Genomic DNA, 19,168 nt, shown 5'->3' with positions numbered 1-19,168 from the left:
TTTTGTAAAATTTTCCTGTGTCTAGCTACTTCTAATATACTTAGCTACGCTATCAAGATACTTCTGCCCATCGCTTCACAAGAGGGTGGGCGCCTCCAGTCTAGTAATTAGTAATCGAGAAGTGGGGCGCAGCTAGGGTCGGTCGTGAATAAGATAGTATTTTTGTGGTCGTAGGAGAGCAATTCAAGCTAGGGGCAGCTAGTCTGACGGTTTGTGTGGGGGGTTATTTCACGAAAACCGAGCAGCTAGGATAGCTATAAACTGGCACTGTGACAATTGGGTCGATCAGTTTTGATAGTTGAAACGGCGTAGAAGGACATTTAGCTCTGAGTGGTTTGCTACAATGGAACGGTTTATGATTGTTTTGATCAGTTGGTTAGTGCTTGCAGCACTCAAAGGTCAGGAGTCTGTAGTTGTGCACGACTCCAGAGTGCCATTACCGAAAATTGTTTGTAGAAACGACTAGTGCTCAACAACAACAGTGTTTCCAGTCGACCTCAGATTGCAGCGGTACAGCAAGCAGCACTGGAATGTCAATGAGTGATTGTTGTGCCTCAGGTGGAATGTCTCACGACGATGGATCTGGATCATGTATGCCATGCCCCGCCGCAGGTATGCCACTTTTGCGAGCACTTTTGAGTAATGTCCTTAAGGTGGCGCTGAAGTAATCAAATGAAGCCTTACAAGGCTAATGGGACATCATGTTTGTGGCCATGCGCGAAAAAACACGGAAAACTAGTAGAACAAAGCAAAGCGCTTCGAAATATTGAAAGGACCAACTCTATTAGACTGTCAGGCTACTATTGCTGATACAAGTAACGATATTCACGTACTAACTTCATCACCTTGTCAAAACTCTGGTAACTTCACGGTGAACAACACCAGCTGTCATCGCGTGATTACTGCTTTACGGAGCGTGCCCTGGCCAGTTACACTGTCTTACAATTCGTGAAATAACTCCATATTTATGTACCATAGACCCTCAAAATGTGGCAGAGGCACTGGTGAAGCGTTTCTTTACAGGGCTATGGAAAGATTTTTCGCGATTCGCTGTTGACGGGCGTGATATCACTTGTTGAAAAATGCGGGTTTGCATTTTAACCAGTTTCCACGTTGTTATCGTTAAAAAGGATTCCATAGAGTTGTTCTACAAGGTGAGAAACCATAAGAGCCAAGGCGGCTTAGCGCTAGGTTGTTTCTGGGGTGAGTTATTTTTAAAATCGGCTCGTAAGTTCAGAGTTTAATAGCCACGAAATTAAAGCGGGTGATTTCACGGAACTTGGCATGCTACGCTACAACATTACAGGCTATCATAAGCACCCTTTAAACTTGGACTACATGGTTCACAACCGGAGTTCTCCACCATCCTAAAATAGCTAATTAAGCGCGTGGGCTAATTTTAATTGTGACAAATGGGCATTGTACGGCTTCACATAATTACTTCAGCGCCACCTTAAACAGATAACAGTCCCCTTCTACGCATGCATGGGGTAAAGAGTATTTATTTAGGCTTTATGGTGTAAAAAAACCAAAGGTCTGTTGGTACGTAGCAACCAACAGTAGGCATTCCAGCCGATTTTTAAATTTTGGAAAAATGGACTTTTATATGCTCAATAGATAGAGCATTGATTGCTGATCTCAGAAATATATAGTTTGTTGGGTTGGAATTAGCTACTTTGGCATGCACAGTGCTTAAAAACTGGAAAAAGGTACATTTTTTCTCCAGGGCTCCCCATACATTTTAAAGGGGAAAATGGCAGGAAGCCATCTAGCAATCTGGACTGTCTTGCAACTGCAGTTGCTTCTAGCTGCAAGTTTGTACATGTAATGAGAGTAACTTCAGATCTTATCGGATCTCATTGATTTTTGTATGCTTTGTGGTGAGCAAATATGTTTCACCTGCTGCACGCTTCTCAATACAGTAGTGCATACCCATAGGCAAGTGACTATCTCAAGTAAGTAAAAACATCAAGTTAACAACTTATAAAGGTAAACAACTGAAGTGGAGGTGCCACAATGATGCAACAATACCTAAGGTGGAGTTGTGGTTTCAATTACAGCATTGTTATGCTGACTTTGAAGTGGTTTGTATTTTTGAGCTGATGACACAGCCATCAGAAAATTGCTCTGGAGCTGAAAATCGCTAACCCGAGCGAAGTAACTACGCACTTTAAAGTAAGCACCAGTGACTACCTTCCACCCGACAGTACATTTTTAAAAGTTTTAAAGTATTCTATATACATTACAAGGCATGAAAAGATTACAAAACAACACAAACTTACTTATATGTAACGCGCACAACAAAACTAAGATTTTCATGATGATCAGCGTGTGGACAAACCCCATAGTGATTTTTATCTTCATTGGAGCTCGCACTACGGGGCAATCCCAAGTTAAATGCGAGTTGTTATTTTGTGCCAGGGTTCTATTGGGGAATATACGGAGAATTTTTTTATTTAAATATCTCGGATACTGGAATGCCTACCAACAGCCATAAAATACGTACAATTAATACTAACTACTTAAGTAATTACATAGTTACATGGTTAAGATTATAAGTGATTAAAATTGGTAGTTGGAGGTTTAGTTTGGTGACTTCTGGAGCATGGACACAAGTAATGTAGAGTCCAGTTGTTGTTCTCATTAAAGTTAGTCAGGAAATGGTCCTACAGATATGATTTCAGTTTAGATTTCAGCAAACAAACTGACATGTTTAGGTCTAGAATTGGTATGGCATTCCACAGGGATGGTAAATGATGAAAATAAGAATGTCGCGATATGTTGTTAAGATGTTGAGGTAACAAGAGTTTGTTGTTGGAGCCTGATCTAGTATTGGTAGAGTTGAAAGTGATGTAGTTATTGATGTTGAACCGATTAGTTGGTGATTTGATTGATTTAATAGCAAACAGTATGTCTTGTTCAAATATGTACATTAAAGGAAGGAGCCTCAGATTTATCAAACGGTCTTTGTAACAACTAGTGTAATCATTCAAGATGTATTTAGTGGCACGACATTGAATTCTTTCAAGGTTTAAAATATCTTTCATTAGGTGAGGACGCCAAACTTGCATACAGTAGAGTAACTGTGATCTTACCAATGATACATACAGTCTGACCAATGTAGAAGGTGAATGGGTGGGGGCAATAGTACAGCGAATTAGTCCAAGCATTTTGTATGCACGAGCAGTGATGTCTTTGTAATGTTTATCCCAACTTAGGTCTTCAGTTAATATTAATCCAAGATCTTTATGAGAATGGACATGAGGTATAATTGAATTGGACATAGAATAAGGTGTCGAGTTTACGTTTGAATGATAAATGAATAAATTTCTTTAAACTAAAATCCAGATCAACAACCCTTGACCAAGTTAAAAGAGCAGTGATGTTGTCTTGAAGAGCCTTATGATCAGAGAGTGTACTAACATGGATAAAGCACTTGGCATTGTCAGCAAATTTGAGTAGTTGGCTTTCATGAATGTATGAAGACATGTCATTGATGTAAACTAAAACAGCAAGGGGCCAAGAATACTGCCCTGTGGAACACCAGAAACTACTGGAAGTAAATCAGAATAGCAATTGTTGATAGAAACCCTTTGATAGCGATTAGTCAAATAGTTCTTGAACCAAGACCATAGAGTACCAGCTATGCCCATTGATCACAGCTTGATCAGTAAGATACTATGTGACACTGAATCAAAAGCCTTGCTGATGTCAAGGTAAATAACATCTGTTTGTAAGGGACTGTTAATGATTTGATCAGTGAAAATTGGCATCTGTTGTAGTGTAGAACAATTTTACTGGGATGGACTGATAGATTTGCTAATATGAGAGATAATCTTGTTAAAGATTAATCTTTCAAGAACTTTTGATACAATAGATAATAACGAAATAGGACAATAGTTCTTAACACAATTAGAATTGCCCGCCTTAAATATGGACACAATTTTGTGGATTCTCCAACAGGTTGGTAAAGTGGAGTGGTGGAGTGATTGAGTATAAATAGGTGATGAAGTGGCTCACTAAGAGCTACAGCACAACTTTGTAGTACTCTAGGGGAGATGTTATCAATTCCAGCAGATTTGTTGACATCTAATGAGATTAGAGCTTGATAAACATCTGTAACAGTAATGGTAATTGATTGTAGTGAGTTGTGTATAGCTGGGGGGTCATCAATCTTCGGGATAGAAGATGGATCATGGAAAACTGAATGAAAATATGATTAAATTTACTGTGGTCAGTATTAACATTCAAAGACTCAAGGTTCATGACTGATGGAATATTTCTGGACTTGGTGATAGATCTAAGGTATTTAAATATTTTGTTATTATAAGATGAGGTGTAACAATTAACAAGATGTAATTCGAAGTTCTGCTTAGCTATTTTAATTTTGTCCTGAAGTGTATTTTCAATGGAGTTGATGACGCTGGAGATATGATTTGTAGGATGACACTTGTATCTACGACGGAGTGTTCTAAGTCGATTGATGCAATGCCTTATCTCAGAATTATTTCGGATGGGATCTTGGTATGAATGAACCTTGTACAACAGAGTAAACAATTGCATACCTTCCACCAGTAACTGTTCAATGATGTGCCATATAAACTCTATATCGTGACTTAAAAGACATGGTGTGAAATCAGAATGAATCATGTGATTACAGAGACCTTGATAATCTCCTTTAGAAAAGTTGAAAGTAAAGTAAGCGGCAGATTTTGAGGATGTCATCACACTGATGTATATAGAGAATGCTGGTAACATATGATGTAGTTACAAAATAGCTAGCTACCGGCCAAATCATCGATGATCAACCTGCATCCATGTTGTTTATTTATTGAGCTTTGCTGCACATGTACTGAAGGTCTAGATCTGTAGGACAGGTATCTGGCCTTTCTTGTTGTTTATCATAGGATCATCAGTGACATACTAGATTGGTATTGCATGCAGGATATGAAATAGTCACAGCCAGGGGCAGTTCTAGAAAATTTGCTGACTGGTTTCCAACTCAAAGGCAGAAAAACCATCAGGGGCAGCCAGGGTCCATTCTGAGACATTTTAATTACAGCTACATTTTACTTAAATCACCCTATAATAAATTGTTTCGCAGTTAAATCTTGACACTCTAAGTCTATACAGAAAGATTTGACAAGGCCGGAGGAGACAGTCTGATTGGTCAGGCCTGAGCCAGACCAATAATCTGTAGTTGGACCAACTAGCTGACCAGCTCAAACTATATTACTTCATGCATGATCATATCTACACGTACATTTCACAGATGTTATTGAAAATGCATGGCATGAGTAGTTACCTATAGTTTCTCAGCCTAACTACAGCACAAAACTACACGTACAGTACTTCCAATTACCTTACAGTACAGCATAGCATTTGCATCATTTTGTACAGAAATGATTGTGGGTTCTACATATCATGTCACGGTGCTGACAGTTGGCATTTATAACGTGTACAGCAGGTGCCTTTGATTCTAAACCAACACACTTATATCACAATTCATCTTCATAAAATAATAATTAGCATTTCTTGGCTTGGCTTCTTTTACTGGGGGAAGGGCTGGCAGTGACAAACTAGGCACCTCATTCTGTGACAGGAAGTTGTACACCCATACATTACATGGGGGTCATCTGGATCAGATATTGAGTAGAAATCACTCCTCTTCAACTACCCACTCGTCCTGTCAAGATGCTGAGCAAACTCCCAGTCTCACCCCACATTGCGCCATTTTCGAATAGTGATTGATCTCGTGATTGTCCACCAGTATATTTACGTGATGATTCATTCACTTCATTGCATACAAACCAGTTTAGTAGTACACTGCATTTTTGTAGCTGTCCTTTTTATTGGTACTGTGTAAATTCACTGTATACAGTTAGCTGCCTAGTCATAAATACTAAAAACAAATTAATTATAGGCTGTTCTATAAGGTGGCCTGCTGCATGGGTTCCCTGTGAAATTTGGGGGGAAGATTGCAAGTTGCTAGCTAGAAATTTAACATCAATTTCAAGGCATTTTCAAGCCTGTAAATTGCAAAAAATTCTGCAGCTCCTGGGGGTTGCACCCCCAGACCCCTGCAACCCCCAGACTCCCTTGAACTTCTAATTGCTACTGACTGTACACTAGCTGAGCCGTATAACAAGTTTCATGCTGTGTCCCCTGTATGTCAGGTCTACAATTACCTACCTATTATACATAGTATAGAAAGGTTGAAGAACAACAGATAGGCTTGAGATTTATATTGCTAACTAGCAGTGAAATATCACTAAAATTGCATATCTGAGTGTCTAATTTTCAAAAATTTCCTGTGGGGGCATGCCCTCAGACCCCTAGAATGCTCGTGCTTTGCACTTTGCAGAGTGTGCTTCACACTAGGGCCCAAACGAACTTGGATTGTCAGGGTTCGAACATTCATCAGCTAAAGTTCACGAATCTTTCAAACTTTTAAATGGAGCTGATTCCTGTTTATAAATTATAAATCACAGCATATTAAATGTTAAATGCATCTCACAAGTTTGCAACACACACATGCAGTTGTACTGACTCAACAGTTTTACTGAGAAAACTTGAAATTGAATACCACAAGTAAAAATTGTTTGTGATTACTAGGTTTTAAGTACATTTTACTACTGCTATACAGTTGAGACAAGTGATGGCACCACATAGAAACTTTAAAGCCTCATAGAGGCATGGCCTGTGACCACCACTAAACCATCAACACATAACTTAATTAAATGTCTAATACCATATGTCTGGCCTCCCCCACATCATTATGCAACAAAGCAAAATGGATAGCTTAACTGTATCACTGTCAAATTAGTAACTATAGTTCGAACTGTTCAACCCACATTCGAATGTTCGTTCGTTCGTTTGAACGAACCTTCGAATTCACCTAAGTTCGTTTGGGCCCTACCTCACACACTGTACAGCAACTCCTCTCATTGGCAACACCATGTATATGGTAATAATTTCAACATATACAATGGCCTGACCAACTCAATTTTGCCTCCTCCGGCCCTGTTTGATACATTATCAAAGAGTTGCAGCATAGATATAGTTATCTATGGTTGCAGAAGTCACAAAAGCTTAACACGTTCAAAGCTTGGAAGCAGTTTATGCAGTCTGATCACTAGAAGTTACTGTCTTTTCATGATACACCTCGTTTTATACCTAAATTTTCTCACTGTTTTAATGAGTTGTTTGATTTAAAAAAAAGCTGACTGGTTTCCAGAAACTAGTGATCCCCCTTAGAATCGTGCCTGCATGGTCACAGCCAGGTGAATTTCATTATTTCTACAAATTTTGCAATTCACAATACCTATAAGAGATTCAGCATCGTTAAAACTTGAGGTCACCTTAACAAGTATGGTACTGTTTTTTCCTTCACATAAAGGATTTGGTAAAATACAGATCTCAGTTTACACTCAGTATCAGTATTGTGTTCAGAACATGTTATCATTGTTGTTCAGTGTTATAATTTATTTATTGCTTAACAGAATTAGTGCATAAATTTTTTAACTTTGTTGTGTACCTGGACTGCATGCATACAGTGAAAAGTGAGTACTGTGTTATTCAATCTTTGTTGGCTAGTATGAGAGACTTGAAACTATAGATGGGCTTCTTCATGCAGTTAGAAATACCCTTTTAAATTTTAGCTCAACAGCCAGCAGTATACCTAGTCCAGAAGCTATAATATTGATGTACTGACAGTTTACCTTAGTAAACAACCCTATGCATAAGTTCGGGCTATGTACTGAGCACAGAATGGTGCTGAGCTGCATGGTTGGCAAGTCTTTGAGCACGCAAGTTTTGTCTCAAAATGACTTAGTTCTTAGTTCCTTCTTATTTCTTTAATATATTTGTGATCTGTTTGTATGAAAATTTGTTTTTCCCTAGCCAGTACTTGAGACCCACGCTGCATTTGCCAACCAGTGACGTCATAGCCTGAACTTACGTATATGTTACCTGGGAAAACCGGTATTATCACCTATTATACTATCGAGAAATACTGGTTTTAAGTATTTAGTGTGTTGTAGCTTACTAATGGTTGAAGCTATGTGTACCAAGTATGGCAAATGTCTGCAAACTTCTTGTGAATTCCTTCCTACCAAAGCATAAGTATCATTTTTTAAATTCACTGTATTTTCCAGCCCTTGTTGTGATTATTCTAAGCTCCCTTACCCTTGTAACTATCATTTATTGTAATTAATTTAAGCTGTAGTTAGATAAATAGTTTTTATAGGTTATTGGCATTGATTGCCATTTGTCCTTCAGATCACTTTTCAATTGTACTGTCCTATCTTCTTTGTACCTCACTACCTTTGTAATTCTCATGTGTATCTGTAAAGCAATGAAAATAAATAAATAAAATAAGTAGCCAACAGCTAAGTTTCCCACGATTTTAGATAGTTTTTAACTCGATGTTGAATGTTTTGGGCAAGCTCCAAAAGGGGTGGTGGGAGGGGAGGGTAAGTTGGTGTTTACAAAGTGAAAGAGGAATGGGTATGGATGAATTAGGCTAAATTATGGGCCATTCAGGTCTCAAAACTGGCTATAATGAAAGGACATTTACAGTACAGGTCTTTATTCAACACATACATGTGGTCTGAAATCAAACTATTACTTAGAACTTTTAAAATCTTTTAAAATTTCTGAGGGCATGCCCCCAGATCCCACCAAAACCCCTCTTTTTATTCCATAAATTCATTATGTTGTGACATTTCCAGTAACCCCCATTTAAAAATTTTAGATCTGCCACTAGTGATAAGTCATGTACTTGTAGTGTGATTGTATTCTTCCAGAATGAAGAATGAATACAATGGGAATGGTTGTCAGTCACATTTCTTTCATTTATTAAAATAGCCTGCTTGCCTTTCAGTGGCTTATTTTCATGCGAGTTATGTTTTGCACAGCTGCATGACAGCTGAGCCTACATACATTTAACCAGACCTTTCCTTGAAAAGAAGTTTTGACTACATAGCTATAAGACACCATAAGTATTACAGTGTACAAAAACTCTGCTTGTGGTTCTGCACAATTATAGTGCAGCATACAAATAGAAATTCCTTCCCAATATTACTCCCATGCATATGATTTTTCATAATTACCCATAGGAATTATCTGTTGACTAGATTATCTATCACTGTACAGATCCAATGTGTTACACTGGAGCATGTGACTGTACTGGAGCTACTAGCAACACGTCTCCTACTGACATGAATCACTGTTGCAGTGGTGGTCTTAATGGAGTGTCTTTTAGTGATGCTGATGGCACCTGTTCATCATGTCCTGGAGGTATATCATCAGCACATTCACCAACAGTAATACTAACTACATTATTGCATGTAGATTGTCATTCCACAACTGCTGACTGCACGGGAACAATTATGGCTAATGGAATGGGTGTTAGTGAAAGAAGGTGTTGTTCTACTTTGGGAGGAACTTCGTTTAGTGTAAATGGTCAATGTTTTGGATGTACAGGAGGTAAGCATTGATATCATCTGAAGACATCAAATTACTATTGGCATGTTCACTTACAGGAGTATATTGTGGACAAGATCCTCATTTTGCTGTGCCATTATCAGATGGACAGCTACTGTGTTACAGTATGCAAGGATTAGCTTACTTTGCATTCAACCTAATTTCTGACCCCACCATCAACATTAATGCCTATTTTATTCCTCCTGAGAAGAAGGAGGATTTTAAGGAGTATGCCACCTTCTTAGGAGACATCGGTATTATGATTCAACCGAACAATTGTGAGGGTAAATGTAAAACTGAGGACATCACCAAGATCACCATCTCAGCCAGTGACAGAAGTGTCCTCCTTGATGGTAGTAGGACAGTACTCAGTGATCGTCCAGTTCATGTTATGGTGGATAACACAACTGCCACAATTCAACTGGGAGAGAAATTGAAGAAGGGAGAACACCCTAATATGATTGTGTCAGTGAAGAAGCCAACACTGTCATTTAAGGTCAATTTTGTCAATGAACATCTTGACCTGGCTGTGATGGATGATAATGGTATCAGTGATGGCTGTCATGGAATAATGGGTAAGTTCCATACTCCATTCCATTCCATAATACAATGGAGTATTATACAGGTCAGTTCCTTCGTAGAGAACCAGAGATTGAGAATGGAGTTTTGAGGCTCAATGGAAGGCAGATAGAAACTGAAGAGAAGGCAGCCTGGGATTTCCTGCGTACTGAAAAGATGTGTCTACATGCTAAACCATTGTATGGCTATCAAGCAGAAGGGATCATAGAAGGGAAGTATACTGACTACATTGTGGAGAGTATCTTCTCTCCACACTTCCAGTACAGCAAATTCAAGCTGTAAACTTCACAGTTTATTTTGTGTGATGAGAGAATCAAACTCAATTTAGTTGGTAGTTATAAAAACAGTAGCAACTTCATAGTTATAGTTATGTAGTTACCTTTTTTGCAATAATAGGAATTATTGTGGCCATGTGTGTACATTTAGAGGTATTCATCAATAATAATGTTATAGTCATCACTGTACATGGAACAAACAGTGCTCAGTAGCAAGAATTAATATTGTTGGGCCTCCCAGTAACCCTTGCCTGGTTTAAGCATATCATGCAACACAACTGTTCTATTAGAGTAGCTATTTTATAGCTAATACAGCAGTTGCCTTGTAAATTATAATATTAGCATTGTCCTTGCTGGAACATATGCAGAACTACACACTAAACACACAAGCACTTTTGATTGGTTCCAAGGTGTCCTTAATACACAGTTTCACTGTAGTGCACACATAACTCAGGTAGTACAATCACAAAGATGGTGCGGTCTTTTGATAAAATTTGCTGTCATACAACTTATTGTGCTCAGCTCCTATATATAAGTATTTATGGAATCATATGCACCAAACCATCTTGAGATCCAGGAGAGGTGGAATACAATGAGATAGATATACTGTACAGATAGGTTGGTTCCAATGTGTCCTTAACGCATAGTTTCACTGCAGTGCACACATAACTGTCAGGTAGTACAACCACTGGTCTTTTGGATAAAATTTGCTGTACTCTTTCATTGTGCTTACTCCTGGAGAGTTGGTGTACACTGAGATAATCACTTTTGCATGCATAGGATAGGCATAGGATAGGCATAGGATAGGGAGTATGCTAATATTTTACAACACAACGCAAGCTTCATGTTCAGTCTGGTGGCCTGAAGAAATTGAAGTGCTTGAACAATCATGTCCCATATGTCAGAAAACTATGATCCCTGCTAAGGAATTCACCACACCTTTACCCTCATACCCATGGAAACATATATAACAGCTACAGATTTATTTGAACTAAATGGTTCTACTTATCTATCAGTAATGAACTATTACTCTCAATTTATTGGAAATACATAGGCTGAACTCCTAGTGTAATGTACCACCTCAAGGCTATCTTTGCAAGATTTGGCAGCTGATAATAGACCACAATTTGCTTCTAAAAAGGTCCACCAAATGGCTTCAGATATATATTTGTGTATTTATTTTATTTGCTTTACAGCATACATACAACAAGGTGTGTACAATATAATCACAAGTAGTTGTTAAGATGTAATGTATTCTGAAGGTCCACTGGAATCCAGTGCCAGTAGCCAAGAGTAAGTAGTTATATAGTAATTATTAAGATTAGTTATAGTTGCTTATATTATAATAAAACTCATTTAAAGCAGGGGTTACAGGTGATCAAAGTTGGGTGGTTTGAGGGACTTATTAAAAGGACAAGCAAAAGAAAAAATGAATGTGTTGTCTCAAAATTAAGTTCAAAATTAAGTTCAAAATGATTCCAGAGAAAGTTTGTAAGTTTGTATATATTTGATAGTAGGTAGGTTAATATTGTGATCTATTATCAGTAAAATATTCCATATTCAAGGGAGTCTGTTGGAGTAGAAGTTGCTGTTGGAAACATTGGTACTTCGTACATGTTGTAGTTTATTGCTAGATCCTAATCGTGTGCGTTCCTGAAGTGAATTTAACATGGTCAGTGATATTGAATGTGTTGGTAGGGGCTTTTAGGATTTTGATAAAAAACGTTATGTCACAGATATCCCAAATGTACATTAAAGGTAAGTTTTGAGCTCAAGTAGTCAAGATTTATAATTACTGGTAAAGTCATTCAATATGTACTTTGTTGTGTGACGCTGAAGCTGTACTAGTTGTCTAATATCTTTTAATAGGTATGGTTTCCATAGTATTGGGCAAAACAGTAATTGGGATCTAACAAGAAAATTGTTTCTCGGATATAGTAGTTATGTTTGTTGAAAAGGAACTAATAACATCCGGAAAACCTTTGAAATTATGTGTTGATGGTGGGGTTCCCAATCTAAATCTGATGAAATAATGATACACAGATCTCTATGAGTAGAAACTTTGGATATATATATAACCAGGGGCGGATCTAGGATTTATAAAGGGGGGGAGGGGGGGGGGGGGGGGGCTAACTCAAGGTACTAACCTCTTGGATGGAGTTTGCACATCTCACAGCATGCTGGAACTAGGGGGCCTGGGGGCATGCCCCCCCCCCCCCCCCCCCCCCCCCCCTAGGAAATTTTGAAAAATAGATGCTATATATATATAAAATACTGCAATTTGGAGACATTTCCACATAAACATGCATATTTCTGCCTGTAGATATTATATACTACCTTTAGATTATAGATATGGCTCTCTGCAGCATTTGTTAATGGAAAGGTTTGGGTAGGTTCAGACAATCAAGCACATGTACATGATACACCCTCTCACAATTGCACAACAATAGGTGCATGTTAGAATAACAATGTTGAAAGTGGAAAATTTTGAAATTTGAATGATACGAGATTGAATCTGAGAGTATTTTGAATGGAAGTTGTGTACTTGAATTATGTAGTGCCATATAGGAGGCTTCAATATTATTATTATTATTATTTGCAGATGACACAAAGTGCTTCAAGACTATAACTGATATAAATGACAGTCTTGATCTGCAAAAGTAGGTAGATATTCTAGATGGATGGAGTATCAACACTGATCTACTGTTCAGTCTGTCTAAAATTTTATTCATGTCCTTTAAACCCCATCAGACAACATCTTAATCTATAGGCAGGGGTGGATTTTTTTTGGGGGGGGGGCTTTGGGGGCTGAAGCCCCCCCTCTCCTTCACTTTTAGGCTTTACTTGATCAATATGCTGAGGATTATAGCTTAGCATATTTATATGATCACTAATAATACAAATATACTCACAAACCCACCACCCAATGGGTTGGCTGAAATGCTTACTACAGCATTCTGCAGACACATATAAAGCAATCCCACTGCCCCGGTGTTCACGTAACCCAGTGGAACTGTTGATGGGGAGGAGGATAAGGACAAACTTCCATAGCTGACACAGAACCTTGTACCTAGATGGTCTCACACCAGAAACTTCAGAACTCTGGATGAACTGTACAAGAGATCCCAGAAGGACTAGTATGACAAATATCATACTAGAACATTACCGACCTTGCCTGAAGATCAGCCTGCATGCGTTGAGGCAAGAGGACAGCACATTCCAGGAACAGTTCTACGTTCAGCCAGCACTCCAAGATCATATCACATGTTGTAGAAATCATTTTGGATGAAGTGCAGATCCATTTGAGATTTAGAACTGACACTCTGGTGAATCTTTGGCTGATGAAGGACCCTCTACTGTCTCCCATGGGTATGTGCTCCCAGACTGGAACTATCATACACCCCCAGACCATCTGAGAGTTTGACTTACGGGGGAGATGTTGTGTAGACTGACTTATATGACCAGTGATTGCTTAATGTAACAACTATGGGGTTCTTCCTGCATTCTTAGTTGTCACTGAACTATATGCCTAGTTAATATATGTTGATTTTCTGTAGGAGGAGCTTCAAGAGAAATTTGGTAGCAAACTGAAGAAGGAAGGAGAAGAGGAAGAGACTAAAGATGTGGAAAACAAAACAGTAGCTATTACATAGTGAATGACTTAATATGTATGTATCTGTGCTTGTCTGTGTGTTGGTGTGTTGTAGTTCTTTGTATAATTATATGGAGAGGTAGTCAAAATTGTTTAGGTATGTAGTAAGACTTAAATATTGAAATATTCTAATAGAACAGTCAATTACTGTATTAGTGACCGGATTTTGGAAAATCAGTCTTAATGTATACATATTTGTCACCACTAAAGCACTTATGCACTTGTTATAATATTTCACAGAATTTCTTGTAATTCAGGGTACTGACTACTGATCTAATCACTGTAAAGCTGAGTAGAAATTTGTAATGCCTACTTCTCTCCCTAGATGTAAGGCCCCAAGATTTTCATGGCTGGTTAGCTACATGTATTATACTGAGTTTTGTTGAAAGCATGAATTGAGGCAAATTGTAATATCATACAGGTCTCTGAAAGGATGGTAGTTAATAGAGATCGATTACATTTGAATCACTATGATTAGATTCATTCTGTATGTAATTAAACTTGAGATATGGTCTGGCAAACAGTATTAGTAGGCATAGCATAGCTATATACCTATATAGATACATTGATAATGATGTAATATTAATGTGGTATAGTGTACCTTGATTTTCAAATAAGGTTCCACATAAATTCTTGTTATTGAAATTACAATCTTATGTACTGACAGGCATGTTGTTGAACTGGATTGCTATTTTTTTTGTAAAACAGAAGACAAAGAGTTGTTGTTTGTGGAACCTCTTCTGAATGGTCACAAGTTACCAATGTTCCTCGGGGTAGTGTAAATGGCTCCACTTTATTTATTAACTGTAAATGATTTACTACATTCCCAATTGATTACAACATCATTCAGAGCAACCATAAATTCAGCCCTACAGTGGTGCTGTGATTATGGATGTTGCATTACTGATTTGACAAGGACCTATATATAAAGTTTACATATCAACCAAAATAATATTATGTAGTTTACTTGCAGAGATACAAATATAAGCCAGACTATTTTATGGCACCCTTGTCCACCCCAATTCTTGATTACACTGTTCTGCCATTTGGAATCTCCAGATTTCCCACATTATGCATGAAAATTAATGAACCCAGAAAAGTTATATCCTTCTTGATTAGTTTTACTGTATAGTAACCTCCATGTGGACTATAGTATATAGTACAACCGGTGGTTACATTATATACAATTCGGGGTGGATTTCTCAGGTTTCTGGAAACAGGTCAATGGATTTGCAGTCAGATCGAGATACTCTAACAGAGCAGTCATTTACTCTAATAAAGCATGCAGTCACAGCATTCAGTAGCAAGCTATGTAGCTATAAGTAAGGATTTTCATGTACTTTATCAGTGATATTAATATAGTTGTAGTGGATGGCAGTTATTCTCAGCAGGTAATTAGTTATCTTCTTTTTCTTTGTCTTACCAAAATATCCTCCTGATCAGAAATCAGTCATGAAAAATCCTTGAGCTGCCTTAGCAATTATACCATAATGCGCATAGCTATCTCTACTCTTATTACACTCCACAATTAAATAATTATCCATTCTGAAGTGTGGCTGTAGAAAAATCACTGATTATGACCCTGTATTTGGCTTGCTATGGCTTCAACTTAGACTTGGCTGTGCACAATTGTATCCAGTTCCAGGTTATTGCATATCTATCTATATAGCTATAATGATAGTGACTTCAAGAACCCAATTAGCTATTAAATTTATATAATCATCAGAATAGAAATGAATGCTAATCATGACTTATTGCTAAAAAATTCTCGATTGACTTGTTGATGTGGACAAATATTTACCCTATCATGTTGCGTCTGGTTAGCCATGCAAAAACTGCCAGTTTTTTAATAGCTAGCTAGAGAGGAGAGAACCATCAATGATGATGAAAATAATGCATACATAATTGAAAGTGTGGTGTGTCCTCAGGCACATGCGACCACAACATGGAAGACCATAAGGTGGGTGTGGCAAGGAGTGAAATTACAACAAACACACAAAACAACAACAAACAAACTAACAAACAAACAAAATAAAAGAATAATGAAAAAAGTCCTATGTTTCTACTGACCACTCAGCACAGTCCCTTGCTAGAAAAATTCTTCTAGATGCAGTAATAGATAACCCAGCAGCTTCATCAAGTAATTTTCTACATTGAGACCGTGAAATTGCTGTAGCTTGTTGAGTGTAGCCTAGAGCATTACACCGTGAGGACAGTGATGATTGTAAATAATGGCAAAGAACACTAATTTTGATGGTATTGTAGTAACAAGGGGTTCCCAATCTATCCAGTTCCAATAAAATCTGTAAGTAATCTTCCTTGGTCTGCTTTCGGTCTCTTGCAGATTCCAAATGTTGGATAGAGTCCAAAGGACACGTCAGCTCTAACAGCACAACTGCATTTGTTGATTTATTGTGAATCACTATATCAGGACAATAAGGAGTTATGATAAGTGATGGTCTGAGGAGACACACTAGCATACATTCCTGGTAAGTCATGCAGCATAAACATGAATAATGGCTTGTGACTCCACCACTGAAAAGACCAGAACTATATGCAATGCAAAACTTAATATTTTTTGACAGTACAAATAAAGGTACTGAGAGACAAGTGCTGCCAGGGACTCAAACTAAAGAAAAGGGAAAACAAAAATAAAAGAATTTATTAGGTAAGTTCTCTGTGTAAGGGTGTCATCGATACAGTGGAAATAGGGGCAGTTGTAATGAAAAGAATGAATATTAATATCATCAAAATTTTGATAAAGTGTTCCCACATGTATAGAGTTTACATTTGATAATACAAATAGGAACAGATGAACCTTTCTTGGCAGAGAGTTCATATAGACATGGTAGGCGGTGAAAGTAAAATTCTGATTTTGCAAAAGCTTTTGATAAAGTTGCCCATGCTAGGCTAGCTCACAAACTGAATTTCTATGGTATAAGAGGTGAATTGTTACAGTGGCTACAATCGTTTCTTACAAATCGTACACAAAAAGTAATCATTGATGGTAGGCAGTCTTCACCTTGCAGTGTAACATCAGGTGTACCACAAGGATCAGTGCTCGGTCCAGTGTTGTTTCTGATATATATAAATGATATTGTAACTAACATCCACAGTCAGTTGAGACTTTTTGCAGATGATTGTTTAGTTTATCGTCCTATCTACTCACCCGAAGATCATAAGATACTCCAAAGTGATCTTGACACATTATCATCATGGGCTGATATTTGGCAAATGGAATTTAATGTTTCAAAATGTTGCATCATGCAGATATCTACACTACATTCTGCTAGTGAGTTCTCCTATACAATGTACAAAATCCCCTTAGAAGTTGTTGAGAGACATCACTATTTGGGAGTACTTTTAGATAACAAGTTGTCATGGACCCCTCACATAAATTCAGTGTGCAATAAAGCTAATCGTCTACTGGGATTTTTGCGAAGAACTCTCCACCATTGTCCACCTCACTTAAAAGAACATGCATATAAACAGATTGTCTTGCCATCTATTGAACACTGCTCTTCTATCTGGGATCCACATCAACAATCACTCATTCACAAGTTAGAGATGATACAACATCGTGCTGCACGTTTCGTGTTAAATAGACCTTGGAGAAGGAATCATAGGGACAGTATAACTGAAATGTTAGTGGAATTAAAATGGCCAACACTGGAAGATCGTAGGAAACAGGCACGTCTGATGCTGTTGTTTAAGTTTGTAAACAAATTAATTTATGTTCCAAATCAGTATCTGCCAGTGTTATCTCCTGCAACAAGTACCAGGGCAAACCATCCCTTGAAGCTATTACAGTTGTATGCCAGAACAAATCGATATAGTAACTCTTTCTTACCAAGATCAATACCAGACTGGAACAATTTAGATATGGAAGATCTTGACAATATAGACTTACTTACTTTCAAAAACCATTAATTTTGCAAAATGCATAGACACTAAAATTTTGTTTTTGTACATTAGCGATTTACCCAATGGGTTTTGCTAATCAATAATAATAAATAAATAAATAAATTCTGTGCAAAGTTAGATGGTAGGGACCCGCCGATTATGCTGGCATAATAATGAGCATAATAGGTGCCTGAAAGCATTGAGCATAATGCTAGCATAATAGGCAGAACACTTATACATTACCATAAATTCTTGCTTATCAAAATACATATCACAGAAAAAGATCGATATACTCTAATAGAACAATCAGAGAATAGTCAGACAGCTGACTGTTCTATTAGAGTATATCGATCTTTTCTGTGACATGCATTTTGACAAGCAAGGATTTAGAGTCTGTGCTTCAGCAACTTGCTATTTACTATAAAGTGCAAATTTACTAGGAAAACATGGGAATTGAGGTATAGATGTCGAGCATAATTGAGCATAATAGGTAAACATTGAGCGTTAATTTAAGCATAATAGGCAAAATTTTGAGCAGTGCAGCATATTAAATAGGTAAAATAATAAGCATAATCGGCGGGTCCTTATTAGATGGACACCTATGGTGGATCATTTTTTGAGATGAACCGAATCTTGTGTTAGAGGTAGCTACTGAATTGAACATCATACTCAGCAATGTTAAAACACGTTGATGGATGTTCAGGTAAGATTTTATGAAGAAGATAATGTCATTTATTTCATAACCATACATTAATGGTAACACTATAGACTCATCAGACGAGACCTGTGTGGCACATGATATTCATTCAAAATCCATTCATTGGCTTGTCTCTGTATTCTTTCTAACAAATTGATGTGTTTGATTAAGAAAGGTCTACACACTTGTGAACAGTATAATACTTGAGAACATATCAGTGAGATGTATAGCTTTTTTCTGGTCGTGATTGCTCTGTTGCTTGAAAAACTTCTACCTTAAGGTGACTAAATTTAGCGATACACTAAATTTAGTGATTTTGTACTGATATTGGTGAAACAACCAAAATCGCTAAAATTGCTAAATTTAGTGTATCACTAAATTTAGTCACATCAGTTAAGGTACATATTAATCCAAGCATCTTATAGGCTTTTCTGATATCATCTTATAGTGTCTATCCCAAGTTAAGTCCTGTGATACTGTATAGTATAGCAGCGTAGCCCCCAAAACTGGCAATATTGTGCACTTTTTCATAAATCCATGAAACACTCCACATAAATAGTACTCCTCAATACATGT

At 37.5% G+C, this 19,168-nt stretch overlaps 1 protein-coding gene across 1 annotated transcript; it reads left to right on the top strand.

The window, feature by feature from the left end:
* Positions 1–149: 149 nt before the first annotated feature.
* LOC136251445 (inter-alpha-trypsin inhibitor heavy chain H5-like) lies at positions 150–10,529 on the top strand. Its single transcript, XM_066043902.1, has 6 exons — positions 150–398; positions 457–612; positions 9,157–9,300; positions 9,355–9,489; positions 9,546–10,061; positions 10,112–10,529. Exons 1-6 carry the CDS (start codon positions 344–346, stop codon positions 10,345–10,347), a joined length of 1,242 nt encoding a protein of 413 aa, XP_065899974.1. The 5' UTR covers positions 150–343; the 3' UTR covers positions 10,348–10,529.
* Positions 10,530–19,168: the final 8,639 nt, after the last annotated feature.

This window comes from Dysidea avara, chromosome 3, assembly GCF_963678975.1.
Source record: "Dysidea avara chromosome 3, odDysAvar1.4, whole genome shotgun sequence".
In the NCBI taxonomy this organism is placed as follows: Eukaryota; Metazoa; Porifera; class Demospongiae; order Dictyoceratida; family Dysideidae; genus Dysidea; species Dysidea avara.
Note: the sequence above shows the minus strand (reverse complement) of the source record. Positions and strands in the feature narration are given on the sequence as shown.